The sequence below is a fragment of the Carlito syrichta genome, unplaced genomic scaffold, assembly GCF_000164805.1.
Source record: "Carlito syrichta isolate Samal-C Ts95f unplaced genomic scaffold, Tarsius_syrichta-2.0.1 Scaffold315850, whole genome shotgun sequence".
In the NCBI taxonomy this organism is placed as follows: Eukaryota; Metazoa; Chordata; class Mammalia; order Primates; family Tarsiidae; genus Carlito; species Carlito syrichta.
In genome coordinates this window covers 162,566-179,046 of record NW_007259946.1, presented here as the reverse complement: position 1 = coordinate 179,046, position 16,481 = coordinate 162,566, and the positions used below count along the sequence as shown (strand labels likewise).

The 16,481-nt window shown below is 52.8% G+C and overlaps 2 protein-coding genes across 2 annotated transcripts in view; both read right to left on the bottom strand.

Moving 5' to 3' along the window:
* Window positions 1-5,140, bottom strand: part of LOC103276044 (protoheme IX farnesyltransferase, mitochondrial-like) — a 6,047-nt gene extending 907 nt beyond the window's left edge. Inside the window, 5 exon segments of the mRNA XM_021706675.1 lie at window positions 941-1,183; window positions 1,186-1,351; window positions 3,543-3,760; window positions 4,508-4,658; window positions 5,054-5,140. Coding sequence (XP_021562350.1) covers window positions 941-1,183; window positions 1,186-1,351; window positions 3,543-3,760; window positions 4,508-4,658; window positions 5,054-5,140 — 865 coding nt within the window.
* A 424-nt stretch (window positions 5,141-5,564) lies between these two features.
* Window positions 5,565-16,481, bottom strand: part of TNFRSF1B (TNF receptor superfamily member 1B) — a 39,568-nt gene continuing 28,651 nt past the window's right edge. Inside the window, exons 21-22 of the mRNA XM_021706674.1 lie at window positions 10,289-10,496; window positions 5,565-5,845 (exon numbers count right to left, since the gene is read on the bottom strand). Of these exons, the coding sequence (XP_021562349.1) occupies window positions 5,565-5,845; window positions 10,289-10,496 (489 nt within the window). The remainder of the gene's footprint in view (window positions 5,846-10,288; window positions 10,497-16,481) is intronic.

Sequence of the window (16,481 nt, the reverse complement as noted above, 5' to 3'; positions counted from 1 at the left end):
CAGTCTGGGCGACAGAGTGAGACTCCAACTCAAAAAAAAAAAAAAAAAAGATGGGATAATAATAATGCTGTATATAAATTATAGGATGGTCGTAGTAACCAAATCACATGAGGTTGGGTGGGTGGCTCACACCTATAATCCCAACACTTTGGGTAGCGAAGGTAGGAGGATTGCTTGAGCCCAGGAGCTCAATGCCAGCCTAGGCAACATAGCCACACCTTGTCACTACAAAAATAAAAAATAAAAATAAAAAAATTAGCTAGGTGTGGTGGTGCATACCTGTAGTCCCAGCTACTTGAGAAGCTGAGGGAGAAGAATCACCTGAACCCAGGTCAAGACTGCAGTGAGGCATGATCATGCCACTGCACTCCAGCCCTCCAGCCTGAGTGACAGGGTGAGATCTAACTCAAAAAAAAAAAAAAGATCTGGTTCCAAAGTTCCTTTCAGAAAAGCAGTCCATACCTGCACACGCATGTTTGTTGCAGCTCTATTCACAATAGCAAAAACATGGAACCAACCATGCTGCCCGTGGAAGCTGGATTGGATGTTTAAAAAGGGTACATACATACAATGAAATATTACACAGTCATAAAGAAGGACAAACATATGGACTTTGCAGCAACTTGGATGGATTTAGAGTCCATCATGCTCAGTGATCTATCACAGAAGCAAAGAATAGAGTACCACATGTTCTCACTCATAAGCGGACCTTGAACAATTGTCATAATACTATAAAATAGGGATTGGCAGTAGTGGGAAACTGCGGGGTCGCGGGCGAGGGGGTTGGGATTGGCAGTTGAGGAAAACTGCCAGGGGAAGGAGGGGCACACCTCATCAAGAGTACCTGCATAATGAACATTTGTATACCTAACCCTGAATTGTATCCCACAGCTTTAAAATAAAGGAAAAAAAGTTAATAAAAAGCGGTCCATACCCCAACACACCTAGGACAGCTCCAAAGACCCTGTGAGTTTGATCTTACATAGTTGAGCCAAAATTCCTGGCAAATTACCCACATGCAGTATCATTTCTTTCCACTGCTTTTCCTCTTTTGTCCCTTTTCTCAACTCTATTGAGCTTTCCACAGTTGAGGCAGACTCTAGTACTGCCGATTCCTTTTCATTTGGCTTTCTGGACAAAGATAGGCTGGGGGGTAAAAGAGGTCTCATCTCATATATTTCTGGTTAACTTGACCTGAAGATGTTTTTTCAAGGAAAGGAGCTGCCACCGGTTCTGGCTTGGGTTTTACTTGCTGGTTGAGGCTTTTGTTCATTTGTGTGACATATGTGCGTTGGAGGAAGTTAAAGTGCTGAAGTGTAATCCACTGCTTATTGACATTCCTGAAAAGATGCTTGGTGGTTTAAAACAACAACCATTCTTGCTGGTGGTTTCTGTGGGTCAGGAATTTGCGGTTTTTTGTTTTTAGCTGGAGTTTCACTCTGTCACCCAGGCTGTAGTGCAGTGGAATGCTCACGGCCACTGCAGCCTCAACCTGCTGGGCTTAGGCGATCCTTCTGCCTCAGCCTTCCAAAAGTAGCTGGAACTACAGGTATGCGCCACCACGCCTGGCTAATTTTTTTGATTTATTGTAGAGAAGAGGTCTTGCCAAGTTACCCAGGCTGGTCTCGAACCCCTGGGCTCAGGGAGTCCTCTCACCTTGGGATTATAGGCATTGAGCCATCCCGCATGGCTTTCTTCACATTTTCATAAACACTTGAAATTTTCTGGGGTTTTTTTGATAGTAGCCATCCTGTGGGTGGGAGGCAGTGCATTGTTTTGTCCACGGGATACATGCTCATGTGTTTGTACACAGACAGGAAAGAACTGGAACACGGGGAAGCTGATATGAGGGAGAAAGAGTCGTGTGAAGCATCGTTCTTGAGTGAGGAGAGACGCAAAGAGCCTGTGCAGAGGAGGAACTGTCCCCAGCCACAGTCACGGTGAAGACCAGGATGTGGATGCAGATGCGGGTGGGAAGGGAGACATGGTGGTGCAAATCTGAGCATTTTCTTGTGTATTTTATTTTCTCTATGAACTAGGCATCCGGGTACCCAACTGAAGTATATGGGAGCGGGGAGGATAGGGCTTGAGGAGGAAGAAGAGGGTGTGAACTAGCCCCTCTAAGGTCAGGAAAGTAAGTGGATGGGGGGAGGGATGGAAGGCTGGGTAATGGCCCCTGCAAAGACATCAGCATCTGAACTTCCAGAAACCTTGCAAAATCTTGAAATGGAGAAAGTATCCTGGATTATCTGGGCAGGTCCATTGTAATTACAAGGGCTCTATAACTGGGATGCAGGGGACACTGGACTCCAGATGCCCCAGTGCTGTCTTTGACAATGGAGAGAAGAGCCACAAGCCAAAGAATGCAGGTGCCTCTGGGAGCTGAGAGCAAGGAGCTGGCTTCTCCCGGATGGCCTTCAAAACCAGCTCCCCACTAGAGCCCAACAGTCCTGGCAACACCTCAGTTTCAGACCCCCAAATCTGTAAGAAGGTGAAATCATGTTGCTTCAAGCCACTAAGTTTGTTTGTTGCAGCAGCAATAGAAACTCATACACTGTCACTGCTGGGCACCAGGGACTCCCCCCCTGGAGTTCACTGATCATGAAATGAAGGTGAGACCAGCCAGCGTGATGGAATGTCATCATCCTGCCTTGTCCGGTGCCCAGATCCAGGTATGGCACACAGGGAGCTGGATTTCACCAGAGTAAGAACAATCAAGACTGAGAAAGACCAGAGTATACACGAGGGAGAAAACAGAAGCACCGGTTTGCAGCTTGCAGGTGCCAGTGAGGAAGGGACAGGAGGTGATTGGGTGGGAGGTGTGGGAGGCTTGAAACTGAGATGATGCTGTGCTGATCAGGAGTGCCAAGGTCTAGGGCACTGGCATGGCTACGTCCCATGGGCCAAGTTCACCTGCTGCCTGTGTGTATAAATAAAGTTTTTCCGGAACACAGTTGGTCATTCTGCATACTATGCACAGTTGCTTTCAGGCTACAACAGCAGAGTTTCTGGATGTTACAGAAACCCTAAGACCTCCAAGTCTAAAATATCTACTTGCTGGTTCTTCACGGAAGGAGAGTGTGACCCCAGGCCTGGGGCGTGAGTGACTAAGGTAGCACGGAGCACAGGGATGTGGAGGACCAGGAGCTCGGAGGTGGGTGATCCATTACCCACATGTCCTGGAATTGCCCAGAACGAAGCTGGTCCTCCTGAGGATGTGACAGTGAGCTGGAATGACAGCAGGTGACCCAGGGGACAGTGGAACAAATGTACAGGTCAGGGTCTCCTTCCCTCCAGGCCTTTAAACTTGGAATTCATTTATGTGGTGAGCTCCTCCGCACCCTTTGTTCTGGAAAACTGCTCATCCCTCAGGAAGAGGTCAGAAGTCAACACCAGAATGCTTCCCTGATCCAGGGCCCTCTATGCCCCTAGAGCCCCATGCTGATTTGAGTATGGGCCTCTGAGGGGTGGCTGCTGTCCCAGAGAGGGGCCTCCAGGGCCTCACTCCCATGAATTAGGAGGCCAGCTTGGGATCTGCAGACCTGCAGAGATGCCGCCCCAATCCCCCAGAGCAGGCCGAGGAGACCCGGGGGACAAGGGCATGAGACTAGGACGCACCTGGGACCAGATCGGGGGGAGGCCCTGAGCAGCAAGTTCTTATTGTTCACAGGCCTGAAGAAGTGGCTGCCATGGGGTTGCCTCTGGTGTCCAGTCACAACACAGACCCTCCGGACCCTAGTGACCACGACCCCATCTCCCCCTACACATTGGCAACAGGCAAGCAGGACCACGAACAAACCCCAGCCCAGATACCAGCCAGAGCTGGTGTAATCAATGTGCAAGACAAACAGAAGGTTTATTTAAAGCAGGAATTCTGTCCAGCATACAGTGCAAACATTCACTGTCTTGGGATCAATACAAGCAGGGAAATGAGGTCAAAGAGAAAGAGCCTCCTTCCTTTCATCTTCCCTGCTCTGCTTGGTGACACCAAGGAAGCCTGGGGGGGGGGGCCCCTCAGGACCGTCCACCAGGGGGCAGACGCACTCCATCGCATCCACCCCACAGTGTCCAACGTGGGCCAAGTCCTGGCCCGTCCAGGCAGCCTGACATCTCGATTCCAGGGTAGGAAACCCTCCTTGTCTCCGTGGTAACCGCTGAGCCCGCCTCCCTCCCCCCAACAGTTCAGCTGCCAAGCTCAAGTCCAGTGGAAGTTGTCAAGGAGGGATCCAAGCACCTGAGACTGAGCCCGCCTCTCAAGGAGTCCCTCATTCCCCTTCCTTCCAGAATCTGGTCAAGGCCATACTTGTTCGCCCTCTGCAGAGCCCTGGGTATCTGTCTGGGGAAGAGGGGAGGGGGCTCACTCTCTAATAGGGAAGAATCTCTTGGCAAAATTGCTGGCTTCAGCTGCTTTAAGGCAGGCCGTTCAACTTCATGAGCTTGGCTACACAGACTCACAACACACAATACAGACATCAGACGAACACTCAGGATCACAGTGGCCACATACCCAGGGGCTTGGCAGCCCCCTGGGGTCGGGGTGGGGGGACATACTCCTCCAGAGGCAGGAGGAAGGTCCAGGCTGAGGTAGGAGGCGAGAGATGGCGGCGGGGACCTCGGCCATCTCCAATTCCTGAAATTATCTGATAGAAGGTGTGGCCCTGAAACACCACACCAGACAGCAGGGGGGGCGGTCAGAGCTGGGGCTGTGCTGGAATGAAGGTCAAAGGCAGAGGATGCAAACAGCAGATGAGGGACCACATGAGGCCCCCAGAGTCTGGCTTTGTTTGTTGTTAGCTTGTTTTCTTGCATCTTAGAAAAATTTGACCACTTTTTAAAAATTGTCACATTACAATGGGAAGACTTCAGGTTAGAAGTATGTCATCTTGCCCAGGCCCGAGTAAGGTTGCCTACCGGGGCCCTCTGGGCATCTGATTTTCACCCCATGGTACAAAAGGATGAGCTAGCAGAAGTGGCTGTGGAAGTGCTTCCCAAGGGTCCTGAGCTAGCCTGAGGGACCCTCATTCCTCGTGGGGTCGCCACCTCTGCCCTGCACAGAACCACCTGATGGTTCCTCCTCCCCTGTCCCCAGGAACTGGCCTGCAGTCTCGGCATTCAGGCTGAAGCACTGTCCTTTCTTCATGGGTGACTCACATAGCATCCCTCCTTCCCAGCAAGCCCCACTGCAGAGAGGAATGCTGGGCTTTTCTAGAAGCCAGAGCCAGGTCAGAGCCCAGGGGTTAAAACACACACACACAACAGCAAGGGCTCCAGAAGCCAAGCTTGCAGGTCCTGCTAGGGGGCGGGTCACAGAGATGCAGGGATTCACCCTGGGCTGGCCCACCTTCTGAGAGGGACACGCACCAGGACAGCGGAGGCTTCATAACTTGCTGTCTTGTCCCTCGGCCTGCAGGCGAGTGAGGCTGGGGTGGTGGAGGCACTATAGGAACTCGGCCCAGAAAGAGCCAGAGTCCTGGGGCGGGAGCCTGAAAAAACCGGGCCCCTTCTCAGGGCCACACTGCCAGGGGTCAACTCACTCGGCTATGGAACAGCCCAAAACAGCCGGGCTAACTGGTCTTCATGCCAGCATCAGGCACGCCAAGGGGCAAGGGTTTCTCCTCGGGGCCCTGCAGCAGAGTCTCTGGGATCTCTAGCTGGGACTGGAAGGCACACTCCTCCTTGGAGAAGGGGACCTGATCATTCTTCGGGGAGCCCGAGGGGCTGGCGTCCGGGTCCCCCATCATGGAGCTGGCTTGGGAGGAGCACCGTGAGCCATGGTCAGAGCTGCTGCAGACATTCACGATACAGGTGACATTGACCTGGGTCCCGTGGCCGCCAGGGGAAGATTCTGCTGAGCACAAGATGGGAGAGGGCATCAGTCCAGGGGTCTCAGAGTAGGGGATGTCCTCACGGCCTGTCCCCAGGTCAAGAGGCAGATTAAGACGTAGGCTCGGAGCCAGGAGACCAGGATTCTAGCCAGCTCTGCTGTGTGTCCTTGGGCACGTCACTTAACCTGTGTGCCTCAGTTTCCTCACCTGCCACCTAAAAACAGCGTTAGCACCTACCCAGCCCAAATCACCCCATGGACGGTAGGAGCCGATCACACAAAGCAGATGAAAGCGCTCGAGTAACAAAACATGCTCCCTCCCAAGAACCAGAGAGGTGGGCGGGCACAGGAAGCGCTGGCTGGGGGCGCCGGCCCAGCACGGAAGATGGTGTGAGTTGCCAGCCCCGCCACACCAGCTTTGGAAAGGCGAGACCCCTCTGTCGTGGCACATTATCCGCGTGCCACAGGATCGACATGGAAAGGCCTAGAAATGGTTCCTTTAGGGAGATTAAATGCTGACCCTGATGTTGTCTCCATTCGTGGCAAACTGTTTTCTTCCAAGTAGAGCTGCCTGTAGGATTTCATAAATCTGGGATTCCAGAATGGGGCTGGGTGGGAGTCTGCCTTCACTGCTGAGGCGAGAATGCCCAGTGCTCGCAGTCTAACAACCCTGGGCTCCAGTCCCTACTCTGCCTGCCTCATTTTGGTCAAGTCACGTACCCTCTCAGAGCCTCAGTTTTCCCAGTTGTAAAATGGGCGTACTGACCCTGTACATAAGTTATCCTGCCTCAGGCATTCCTTCAGAGCAATGCAAAACAGACTAATACAGGACCTTTGCACACGCTGCTCCCTCGGCTTAGGGAGCTCTTCCCTAGCTCACTCCCTCCTGTCACCCAGACCTCAGTTCATAGGCCACTTCCTCCAAGAAGCCCCCCAGCCTCCCTCGCTAGAGACATTTACCTCTGGTCCCACCTATCACTCCCTGGGTCACTCCTGCTTCTGTGATCCCCAGGGCCCCTACCTCCTGCCTGGCTTATCTGTGCCTCCTCCACCAGACCCAGAGCTCAGGAGGAAAGGGACTTTTTGACTGCTTCCTGCTCTATTCCTAGTGCCTGTAATGGGGCCAAGTGTTGAATGAGTAAAAACCAGCCCACGGGGATGTCTTGTTCTCCTGGGAGCAGGGCTTTTAAGCAAATCTGTTGTCAATGTTTGCAACTCAGGCACTTACATTTTCAAATTTATATTTATGGTTTCTCTCAGAAGCCAGACACAGAAGAGCTAGCCTCAGGGGGTCCAAGGTTTGCCCCACCTTTCCCCACAGCCCTTGTGGGCAGTTAAGTGTCCTAACCAGTTGGTGAGGAAGCAGGGGGTGGATGAGATGAAAGTAAGGGGCTTGAAACACAGTAGGCCCTCAAGAAATGTTAGTTGCTCAGCTGGGCATGGTGGCTCACACCTGTAATCACAGTACTTTGAGAGGCTGAAGTGGAGGATCGCTTGAGGCCAAGAGTTTGAGACAAGGCAGGGCAACATAGCAAGACGCTCTTTCTTTTTTTTTTTTGAGTTGGAGTCTCACTCTGTCACCCAGACTGGAGGGCAGTGACCGCTCCCGGCCACCGCAGCCTTGACCTCCTGGGCTCCGGCGATCCTTCCACCTCAGCCTTCCAAGTAGCTGGAATTACAGGCGCGCGCTACCACGCCCGGCTAATTTTTGATTTATTGTAGAGATGAGGTCTCGCTGCCGAGGTGGGTCTCGAACCCACAGGCTCAGGCAATCCACTCACCTCAGCCTCCCAAAGGCACGGGATTACAGGCTGAGCCACTGAGCCCGGCTCAAGACGCTCTTTCTGCAAAAAAATAGAAAAATTATCCAGCGGTGTATGTCTGTAGTCCCAGCTACTTGGGAGGCTGAGGCGCGAGGATTGCATGAGCCCGGAAATTCAAGGTCACAGTGAGCTATGATCACACCACTGCATTCCAGTTGGGTAACAAAGCAAGACCTTGTTGCTGCTGCCACTGTGACTGCAGGACCCTGCTGATTGCCCAGTCACAATGGAGCTATTAGTTGCCTAATCCTTGTCCCAGTCCGGTTCCCTGGACTCCAGGAATGTGGGAGACCTGGGATGGAGCCAGTGAGCTGCTGCATATAAGACAGCCCCAAACAGGCTGGGGAGGGGGCAGGGCTGAGATCACAGGGCCAGAAGGAAATTTCCACTCTGAGCCTGCACAGCACCCAAATGTCACCCCAAAGTCACTGTGGGCTTTGTACATCATACATGAGACATCGAGGGGGCGGGTGGGGAACCACAAAAGGACACAGCCCTGGGGTTTACAGATTCCCACAGAGGAAGAAGGTATTGGGGTGGGAGGGAGAGGAGCAGATGGCAGAGGCCTGCAGAAGCCAGGGAGATGGGCCGAAGAGCTCTGGGGAGGGGCACTAAGGAGGGGGCATAGGGGACATGTAGACACTCCAGGGCCAAGGAGGAAGCCACACCAGGGAAAGCTAAGAGATCAGAAAGATGAATCCAAGGGTTGGACAAAGACCAAGAGTTTATGTTCAGCGTGCATTCATTCATTCAACAACCTTTAGGGCTTCCTGCTCTGTTCCAAGCACTGACCCAGGCCCTCTCTCAAGGAGGGAGGGGCACTGATAAGGCCCCCATGGGGGTGGGTGGGCTAGGATGAGACAGAGGAGGGCTCCTGTGGGCAGTCAGGTGACAGGTAGGAACGGGTATTGCAGTGTGTACAGCAAGAGGTAGGGGTGGAGCAGAGGAGGATGAGCTGGAGGGGGACTTGGAGTAGGGGTCAGTCCCTGCCTGAAGGCCACCCAGAGGGACCTTGACCCTGGTCAGATGCCAAGCAGGGCACAATGCCACTCATGTCTCATCAGCCCTGGCAAGGAGGTGCCATAGCTCATTTCCAGGTGAGGAAACAGAGGCTTGGCATGGTTAAGGATCAAACTTGGATACTCATGGCACCGGTGTGGCTGGGCAAGGATCTAGGAATGATGCAAGTTCATGATCATTCCCTGAAATCCCACTGGCTGGTGCTGCTAGGTGAGAGGGAGAGACCCAGGCCAGTAGACTGGACCTCTCCCCTACTAAACAAACCCAAGGAAACCCTGGGATTTCTGAGGGACCCCTAACAGGGGTTCCTCCAAGGTGGGCACTAGAGATGCCAGCCAAGGGTGACACCTGTCACAGACTGGATATGGAGCAAAATGCAGTCTGCACAAATAGGACACAGTGCCCTCAATCCTGCTGCCTCAGACCCAAAGGGACCCAGCCACAGGTCAGTGAGTAGAGCCCTGGAGGCATCATTTCTCCATTCATGTTCCAATCCCAGGCCCAGGAGACTGAAAGCCCAGGGGGATTTACTAGCTGTGTATGCTTGAACAAGCTGTTTAACCTCTCTGGGCCTCAGGTCCTCCTCTACAAAATGGAGGTAACAAATAGTAACAATCTCCTTTTCTTTCCTTTTTTGATTTTCTTTTGTAGAGACAGTGTCTCGCCATGTTGCCCAGGCTGGTCTCGAACTCCTGGACTCAAGCGATTGCCTCTCGAGTAGCTAAGACTCCAGGCACACGGAACTATGCCTGGCTAAAAATAGTAACTATTGCTTAGTGTTGACATGCAGGGTAATTTTATGCATATAAAATGCCCAGTATTGTGCCACAGTAGTGATACACCAGGAGACTTTGGTAGGTAGAAGCTACTATTGGTAATTATTATTAGCCAGGCACAAGGCTGGGTCTGCAGATACAGGTGTGAATGAGATCATCTGGGCTGACCAGGAGTTCCTCTACCCCAACCCCAGACAGACTGTAGACACACACAGTCTGACAATCTTACAGAAGAGACAAGACTGTAGACACCCACAGTCTGACAATCTTCCGGAAGGGAAGGGAGGGCTTGGCAAGCTCAGAGAAACAGCCAGTCCAGAAGGGGTGGTGGGGACAGGGTTTCAGGAAAACTCGTGGCTGGGTGTGGTGGCTCATGCCTGTAATCCCAGCACTTTGGGAGGTGAAAGCAAGAGGATTGCCTGAACCCAGGGGTTCGAGACCGGCCTAGGTAACTTGGCGAGATCTCGCCTCTACAATAAAACAAAAAATTAACTGGGAGTGGCAGCACATGCCTGTAGTTCCAGCTTCTTGGAAGGCTGAAGTGGAAGGATTGCCTGAGCCCAGCAGGTTGAGGCTGCAGTGGCCGTGAGCATGCCACTGCACTCCAGCCTGAGCAACAGAGTGAGACTCCAACTCAAAAAAAAAGAAAAAGAAAATTCGCCACCTGGATACTGTGGACTCAAAGGACCAGTTGGGATCGTCCAGCAGAAAGAAGGGTGTCCCAGGTGAAGAGACCAGCGTGGGCAAAGATGAGAAGGGAAATTCCCTGTAGTTCAACCTTGCCCTGCCCTCAGGGAGGACAAAGGAAGCGGGGAGAACCCAGCTAGGTGTGCTCCGCCTCTTACCTGAGCTGCCGGAGCTGGCCCTGGCATCCCCGGAGCCACCAGCCTTCTCTGCGCCCAGTGCCTGCGGCTGGCTGCTGGTGGGTGCCCTCCCATCTGAAGCACTGGCCGAGCTCTCCAGGGAGCTGCTGCTGGAGCTGGGTGCTGTGGTCAGCAGGTGCTGCTGCTCAGAGCCCGGCGCACCAAGGGCCTTGTTGGCGGGCAGGTGAGGCTGTACGGACAGAGAGAGAGAGAGCTGTCAGCTCACCAGCCGGCTCCTCTTCCCCTCCCCCCCACACACCACCATCTGCACCTCCTGCCTCAGTACTTGACAGTTTACATGACGCTCTGTCACATGCCACATTCTTTCCACACACAGTGCTTTTGGGGAGGCGTGATTCTCCGTGGTTTTGTGTTTCTGTTCACCACACAGTCTTAGAGGTGGGGCAGGATTTTCACCCTCATTTTGCATCAGGAAACAGAAGGAAAGTGACTTTCCTATGGTTACCCCGTTCGTACAGGGAGACAAGGCCCAGACTCGCAGCCAAGAGCACAGACTCTAAATCCAGACCACAGAGGGCAATTGTGTCTCTACCACTGTGTGGTAGCTGTGTGATCTTGAACAAGTTGCTTTATCTCTCTGTGCTTCCATTTTTATCATCTACAAAAGGAGAATAACAACCTACCTCATTGCTATGAAGATTAAGTGGCTGAATATTTGTAAAGATCTTAAAACAATGCCTGGAACACAGTCAGCTCCAGACAGGAGTCTGTTAATTCGGAAGTAGGCAAAGGATTGCCCATGGCCAAATCCAGCCTGCCATCTATTTTCATCTAGCCTATGAACAAAGGATGGTTTTCACATTTTACTTATGTATTTATTTTTTGAGTCGGGGTCTCACTCTGTTGCCCAGACTGGAGTGCAATGGCACCCTCAAGGCCACCACAGCCACAACCTCCTGGGCTCAGGCAATCCTTCTGCCTCAGCCTCCCAAATAGCTGGGATTACAGGTAGGCACCACCATGCCCAAATAATTTGTTGTAGAGAGGCAGTCTCACTATGTTGTCCAGACTGGTATTGAACTCCTGGGCTCAAGTAATCCACCTGCTTTGGTCTCTCAAACTGCTGGGAATACAGGTGTGAGCCACTGTGCCTGACCAGTTTTCACATTTTAAACAGCTGGAAAAAGATATTTTCTTTTTCTTTTTTTTGAATTGGAGTCTCACTCTGTCGCCCAGACTGGAGTGCAGTGGCATGCTCCTGGTCACCGCAGCCTGGACCTGCTGGGCTCCAGCGATCCTTCCACCTCAGCCTTCCAAGTAGCTGGAATTACAGGCGTGCGCTATCATGCCTAGCTGATTTTTTTATTTATTGTAGAGATGATGTCTCGCCAAGTTGCCCAGGTGGGTCTCAAACCCACGGGCTCAGGCAATCCACTCACCTCAGCCTCCCAAAGCGTGGCATTACAGGCTGAGCCACCGAGCCTGGCTGGAAAAAGATATTTTTCAAGAAAAGTATTTTGTGACACATGGGATTATGTGAAGTTCAAGTTTTAGTGTCCATAATCAAAGAGTTACTGAACACAGCACTCCCGTTGTGTCTATACGTTCTACAGATGCTTTCCTGCTACAGAGGCAGGTTTGATTGGCCGTCCCAGCCCACATGGGCTACTGAGCCTAAGGTTGCTACTCTCTGGCCTCTCCAGAAAAAGTGTGCTGGCCCTGGTGGTTAAGCAGTCAGTCCTCACAGGGAACCCTTTCACCTGGGCCCCTCTGCTGGCAGAAGCTCCCTTTCCAGAGTCTGCCCCAGGCTGCTCTGTAACGTCTCCTGATGGCTTTTTCCCTTATAATAATAATAATAATAATAATAATAATAATAATATCCATTGACATTTAAGCACAACCCAACACCAAGTACTGGGCTGAAGACCCTCCAGACACAATCTATATTGATTCTTCCAACAGCCCTGTTACCCTTACTTTGCAGATGTGGAAACTGAGGCACAGAATGCTTGAGTCACTTGCCCAAGGACACAGGATGTGGTATAGTTGTGCTAAATCCCAGATGCATTTCCTGGGTATCTGCGGTTTCAGCTCTGGAGGCTCAAGACAAGGTCTGAGCCCGGCTCGGTGGGTCAGACTGTAATCCCGCACCTTGGGAGGCTGAGGTGAGTAGATTGCCTGAGCCGGCGGGTTCAAGGCCCACCTGGGCAACTTGGCGAGACCTCATCTCTACAATAAATCAAAAATTAGTCGGGCGTGGTAGCGCACGCCTGTAGTTTCAGCTACTTGGAAGGCTGAGGCGGAAGGATCACCAGAGTCCAGTAGGTCGAGGCTGCAGTGGAGCGGCCACTGTGCTCCAGTCTGGGCGACAGAGTGAGACTCCAACTCAAAAAAACAAAACAAAAAAAAGACAAGGGCTGCATTTCCAGACACCCATTGGAAGAGCAGCCGGAGACCCCACCAATGCTGTGTCTGTCCTTACTGATCATACAGCAGCTCGAGACCTTGCTTTGGCTCGCTGATCCCAGAAAAAGATGGCAGGGGCCACGTTCTCCATGGTTACCCTGGCCCCTGGCTTGCTCAGGACGAGAGAGGTCCTGGATAAAATGAGGATGGAGACCAGGGAGGGCTGGTGGGACTCACCACACCACAGGAGGAGGTGAAGAGGTAGAGGGGCGGTGTTTGCTGCAGAGGTGGAGTGGGTGGCACAGGCACCCAGGAAAGGCTGGGACCCCCAGTCTCCCTCCAGAGGGAGTGCAATTCCTGCTGTCTTCTGAGCAGAAGCGGGAGGACTTTGGTTCTTCCCTGGGTCCGCCCCTCTCTGGCCAATCACCATAGTCCCCAGCTCCTGGCCCTGCCCACCGATGCTGTGGCTTTGCAAATACCTGATTGTGACCATGACACACACACCCTCAATTCCCCAAGGCTAGCTACAGCCTCAGTCCAGGCTGGAAGGGTCCTATGCAAGCCATTCTCAGAGGTCACAGAGGCCCAAAGAGGGTGAGTCCTCAGCCTCAAAGAGCAGGTCAGGACAGGAATAGGAAGAGCTACAATCAGTGTGCCAGGGCTGGAGCTGCTCACCACAGTCTCTTGCTTCCCCAGACACTCCGCCCCCACCCCATGCCGGGCTGGGCTCCCCAGTTTTGGGCATTTCGAGTTCCTGCTGACCCTTCACTGAGGTGGTCTGACCTTGGCTGTTGCCCACCCCCACCCTAGCCCTGGGAGAAGGGAGGACATCCAAATGTCACTTCTCACAACTCCCCCTCCCCAGACAGGGCTTTTCTGGGCTGTGGCCCACCCCCTCTGCCGGTGGCTAGAGCCAGGCAGAACAGAAACCCCCAAAGGTCACAGCCCTCCTTCCAAGCCACAACTGCAAAGTTCAGGCAGGTCCCGGGTGGCACAGACACAGCCTAAGTCCTGTTCCTGGTGCTGGGACCCCAGCAGGGTGGAGTAAGAGAAAGCTCACTCAGAATACAGGAGCCCAAGCCGGGCTCGGTGGCTCAGCCTGTAATCCCGCACCTTTGGGAGGCTGAGGTGAGTGGATTGCCCGAGCCCGCAGGTTCGAGACCCGCCTGGGCAGGCGAGACCTCATCTCTACAATAAATCAAAAAATCAGCCGGGCATGGTAGTGCACGCCTGTAATTCCGGCTACTCAGAAGGCTGAGGCGGAAGGATTGCCGGAGCCCAGCAGGTCGAGGCTGTGGTGGCCGGGAGCGGCCACTGCACTCCAGTCTGGGCGACAGAGTGAGACTCAAAAAAAAAAACAAACCTGTAGATGAGACCAAGTTTCCTAGCTGGGCTGTGCCGTTCACCTAACGGCCTAGCCCCACACAAGAAGCAGAACCTTCCTGAGTCTCAGCATCCCCCTCTGTAAAGTGAGGGTGATGTTGTCCCCTGCCTCACCCCGGGGAGTGAGGATGTGGTGACATCACACAAGCAAAGCGCTTGGCATGGGCTGGTCAGGGCTGGGTTGGAACTGGCTCAGACCTGTGAGCGTTTCTTCCACACTCAGGAAGGTCTTGGTAGCTTGAAATTGGCCACGGTGGGAGTGTTCACACCACAGAAATCAGCAAACACCACAAGTCAGAGTTCGGTTTTTCTCCCCCCTGGAGAGTCTGCCACCAGCACAGCACTGGGACCTCCATACAAGGGCACTCAACAAACACCAAACACTTGAGGTGCTCTTGCTCGGTGGAGGGAAAGGGGACGCAGAGGTTGCTGGGCCATGCCCAGGACCTCTTCCGGCAAGGAGGATCAGGAAACACTTGGTTGGGAAGGAGAAGGCAGCAGGGGGGCCGTCATAGCAGAGCTTGGAGGGGACACTCACCCTACATGCTGCCAGGCAGCAACTGGAGGTCACTAAACTGAAGCCAGAAAAGGGGAGGGGTGGAATTTGCACGGGGGTGGGGGAATGAGAAACCACTTGATCCCCAATGAAATACTGTAGGGCAGTATAAAGAGCACTGGGCTGGGAGTGCAGAGATATATTACTGTGTGCCCTTGGGCAAGTTTACTCTCCCTCTCTGCACCTCTTTTATTGTCGATGAAATCAGTCCATCTGATTTCAAAAGACTTGTGTAAACCTTGGGCACTGGGCCATCTAGGGCTGAGCTTTGTCATAGCACAGCGGTTCTCACCTGGGGGTGATTTTTCACCACGGGGACACTTGGTGATGTTTGGAGGCATTTGGGGTTGTCACTACTGAGTGGATGTGTTACTGGCCTAAGTAAATGGAAGCCAGAGATGGTGCCGAACAGCCTGCAACGCCTAGGACAGTCTCCACAGCGAGGTGGGATCTTGTCCCAAACATCCACGAGGTGGAGAAGTCCTAACCACAGGGAATGTGGAGCTAGCTCATGGGACTCCGTTTTCTCATCTGTAAAACTGGGTTAAAGATCGGTCCTGCCTGCCAGGTGGAGGTTGCGAAAGATACCGTGCACTGGCTCACCCCACACCCATTCCCAACCCCTCTCCTCTGTCCTCCTCCTCTGCAGAGGCTGCGAAAGCAATGCACCCTCTTCCCCAGCTTCCCCTACAGCGAGGGGTGGCCACGTGACACAGTTCCGGCCAATGAGATGAAGAAAGAAGTCCACCCAGGGCTTCTGGGAAGGCATCTGACTTACTGATAACGGCACCACAGTTGGCCTGACCATTTTCCCCTTCTTCCCACCTCGAACCTGGAGGTCACATACAAAGTGATGACCACCATCTTATGACACGAGGCACAACAACAGCCAACTCACTACAGACAGCAGAGTCTGAGGTCCTGCTGGCACTGTGCATAGGTTCTGCTGAGCCCATTCCAGGGGTGCCTACCCCCTGACTTCATGGAATGCAAGAAAAATAAAGCCTTTTGTATGAAGTCACCGGTAAGTTTTTGGTTGCTTGCAGCCAAATGCTTTCCTGATAGAGAGTTAATGAAATACTATGATACTATGTTGTTGTTCTGTTTCTAGCAAAAATTCTCCACAGACTCTATTCTATAAAACAGATCAAAGCCTGGGAGCAGTGGCTCATGCCTATAATCCAGCACTCTGGGAGGCTGAAGTGGGAGGATTGTTGAGCCCAGGAGTTTAAGACCAACCAGGGCAACATACTGAGACCTCATCGCTACAAAAAATTTTAAAATTAGCTGGCTGTGTGGCATGCAACTCTAGTTGCAACTACTCGGGTGGCTGAGGTGGAAGGATCGGTCAAGCCCAGGATGTCAAGGTTGCAGTGAGTCGTGACCATGCCATTGCACTGCAGCCTAGGCAACAGAGTGAGACCCTGACTCAAAAAATAAAAATAAAATAATTTTAAATGAAACAAACAAACAAAAAACAGATCAAAGGTGAGCTGCTTTGGTTGAAGTTGGAGAAGGACCCAGGGCCCAGCCCCAAAGCCTCCACCTCAAACGTGAGAGATGACCTCTCTGCGGGATACCAGGGCACCCCAGAACTGTTTGAAAATCACCACTCCTTGCTGGGCTCGGTGGCTAGCCTATAATCCCGCGCTTTGGGAGGCCGAGGTGAGTGGATTGCCTGAGCCCCCGGGTTCTGGGCAACTTGGCGAGACCTCATCTCTACAATAAGTCAAAAACTAGCCGGACGTGGTAGCGCGCGTCTGTAGTTCCAGCTACTTGGAAGGCTGAGGCGGAAGGATCACCAGAGGCCAGCAGATTGAGGCTGCGGTGGCTGGGAGTGGCCACTGCACTCCAGTCTGGGCAACAGAG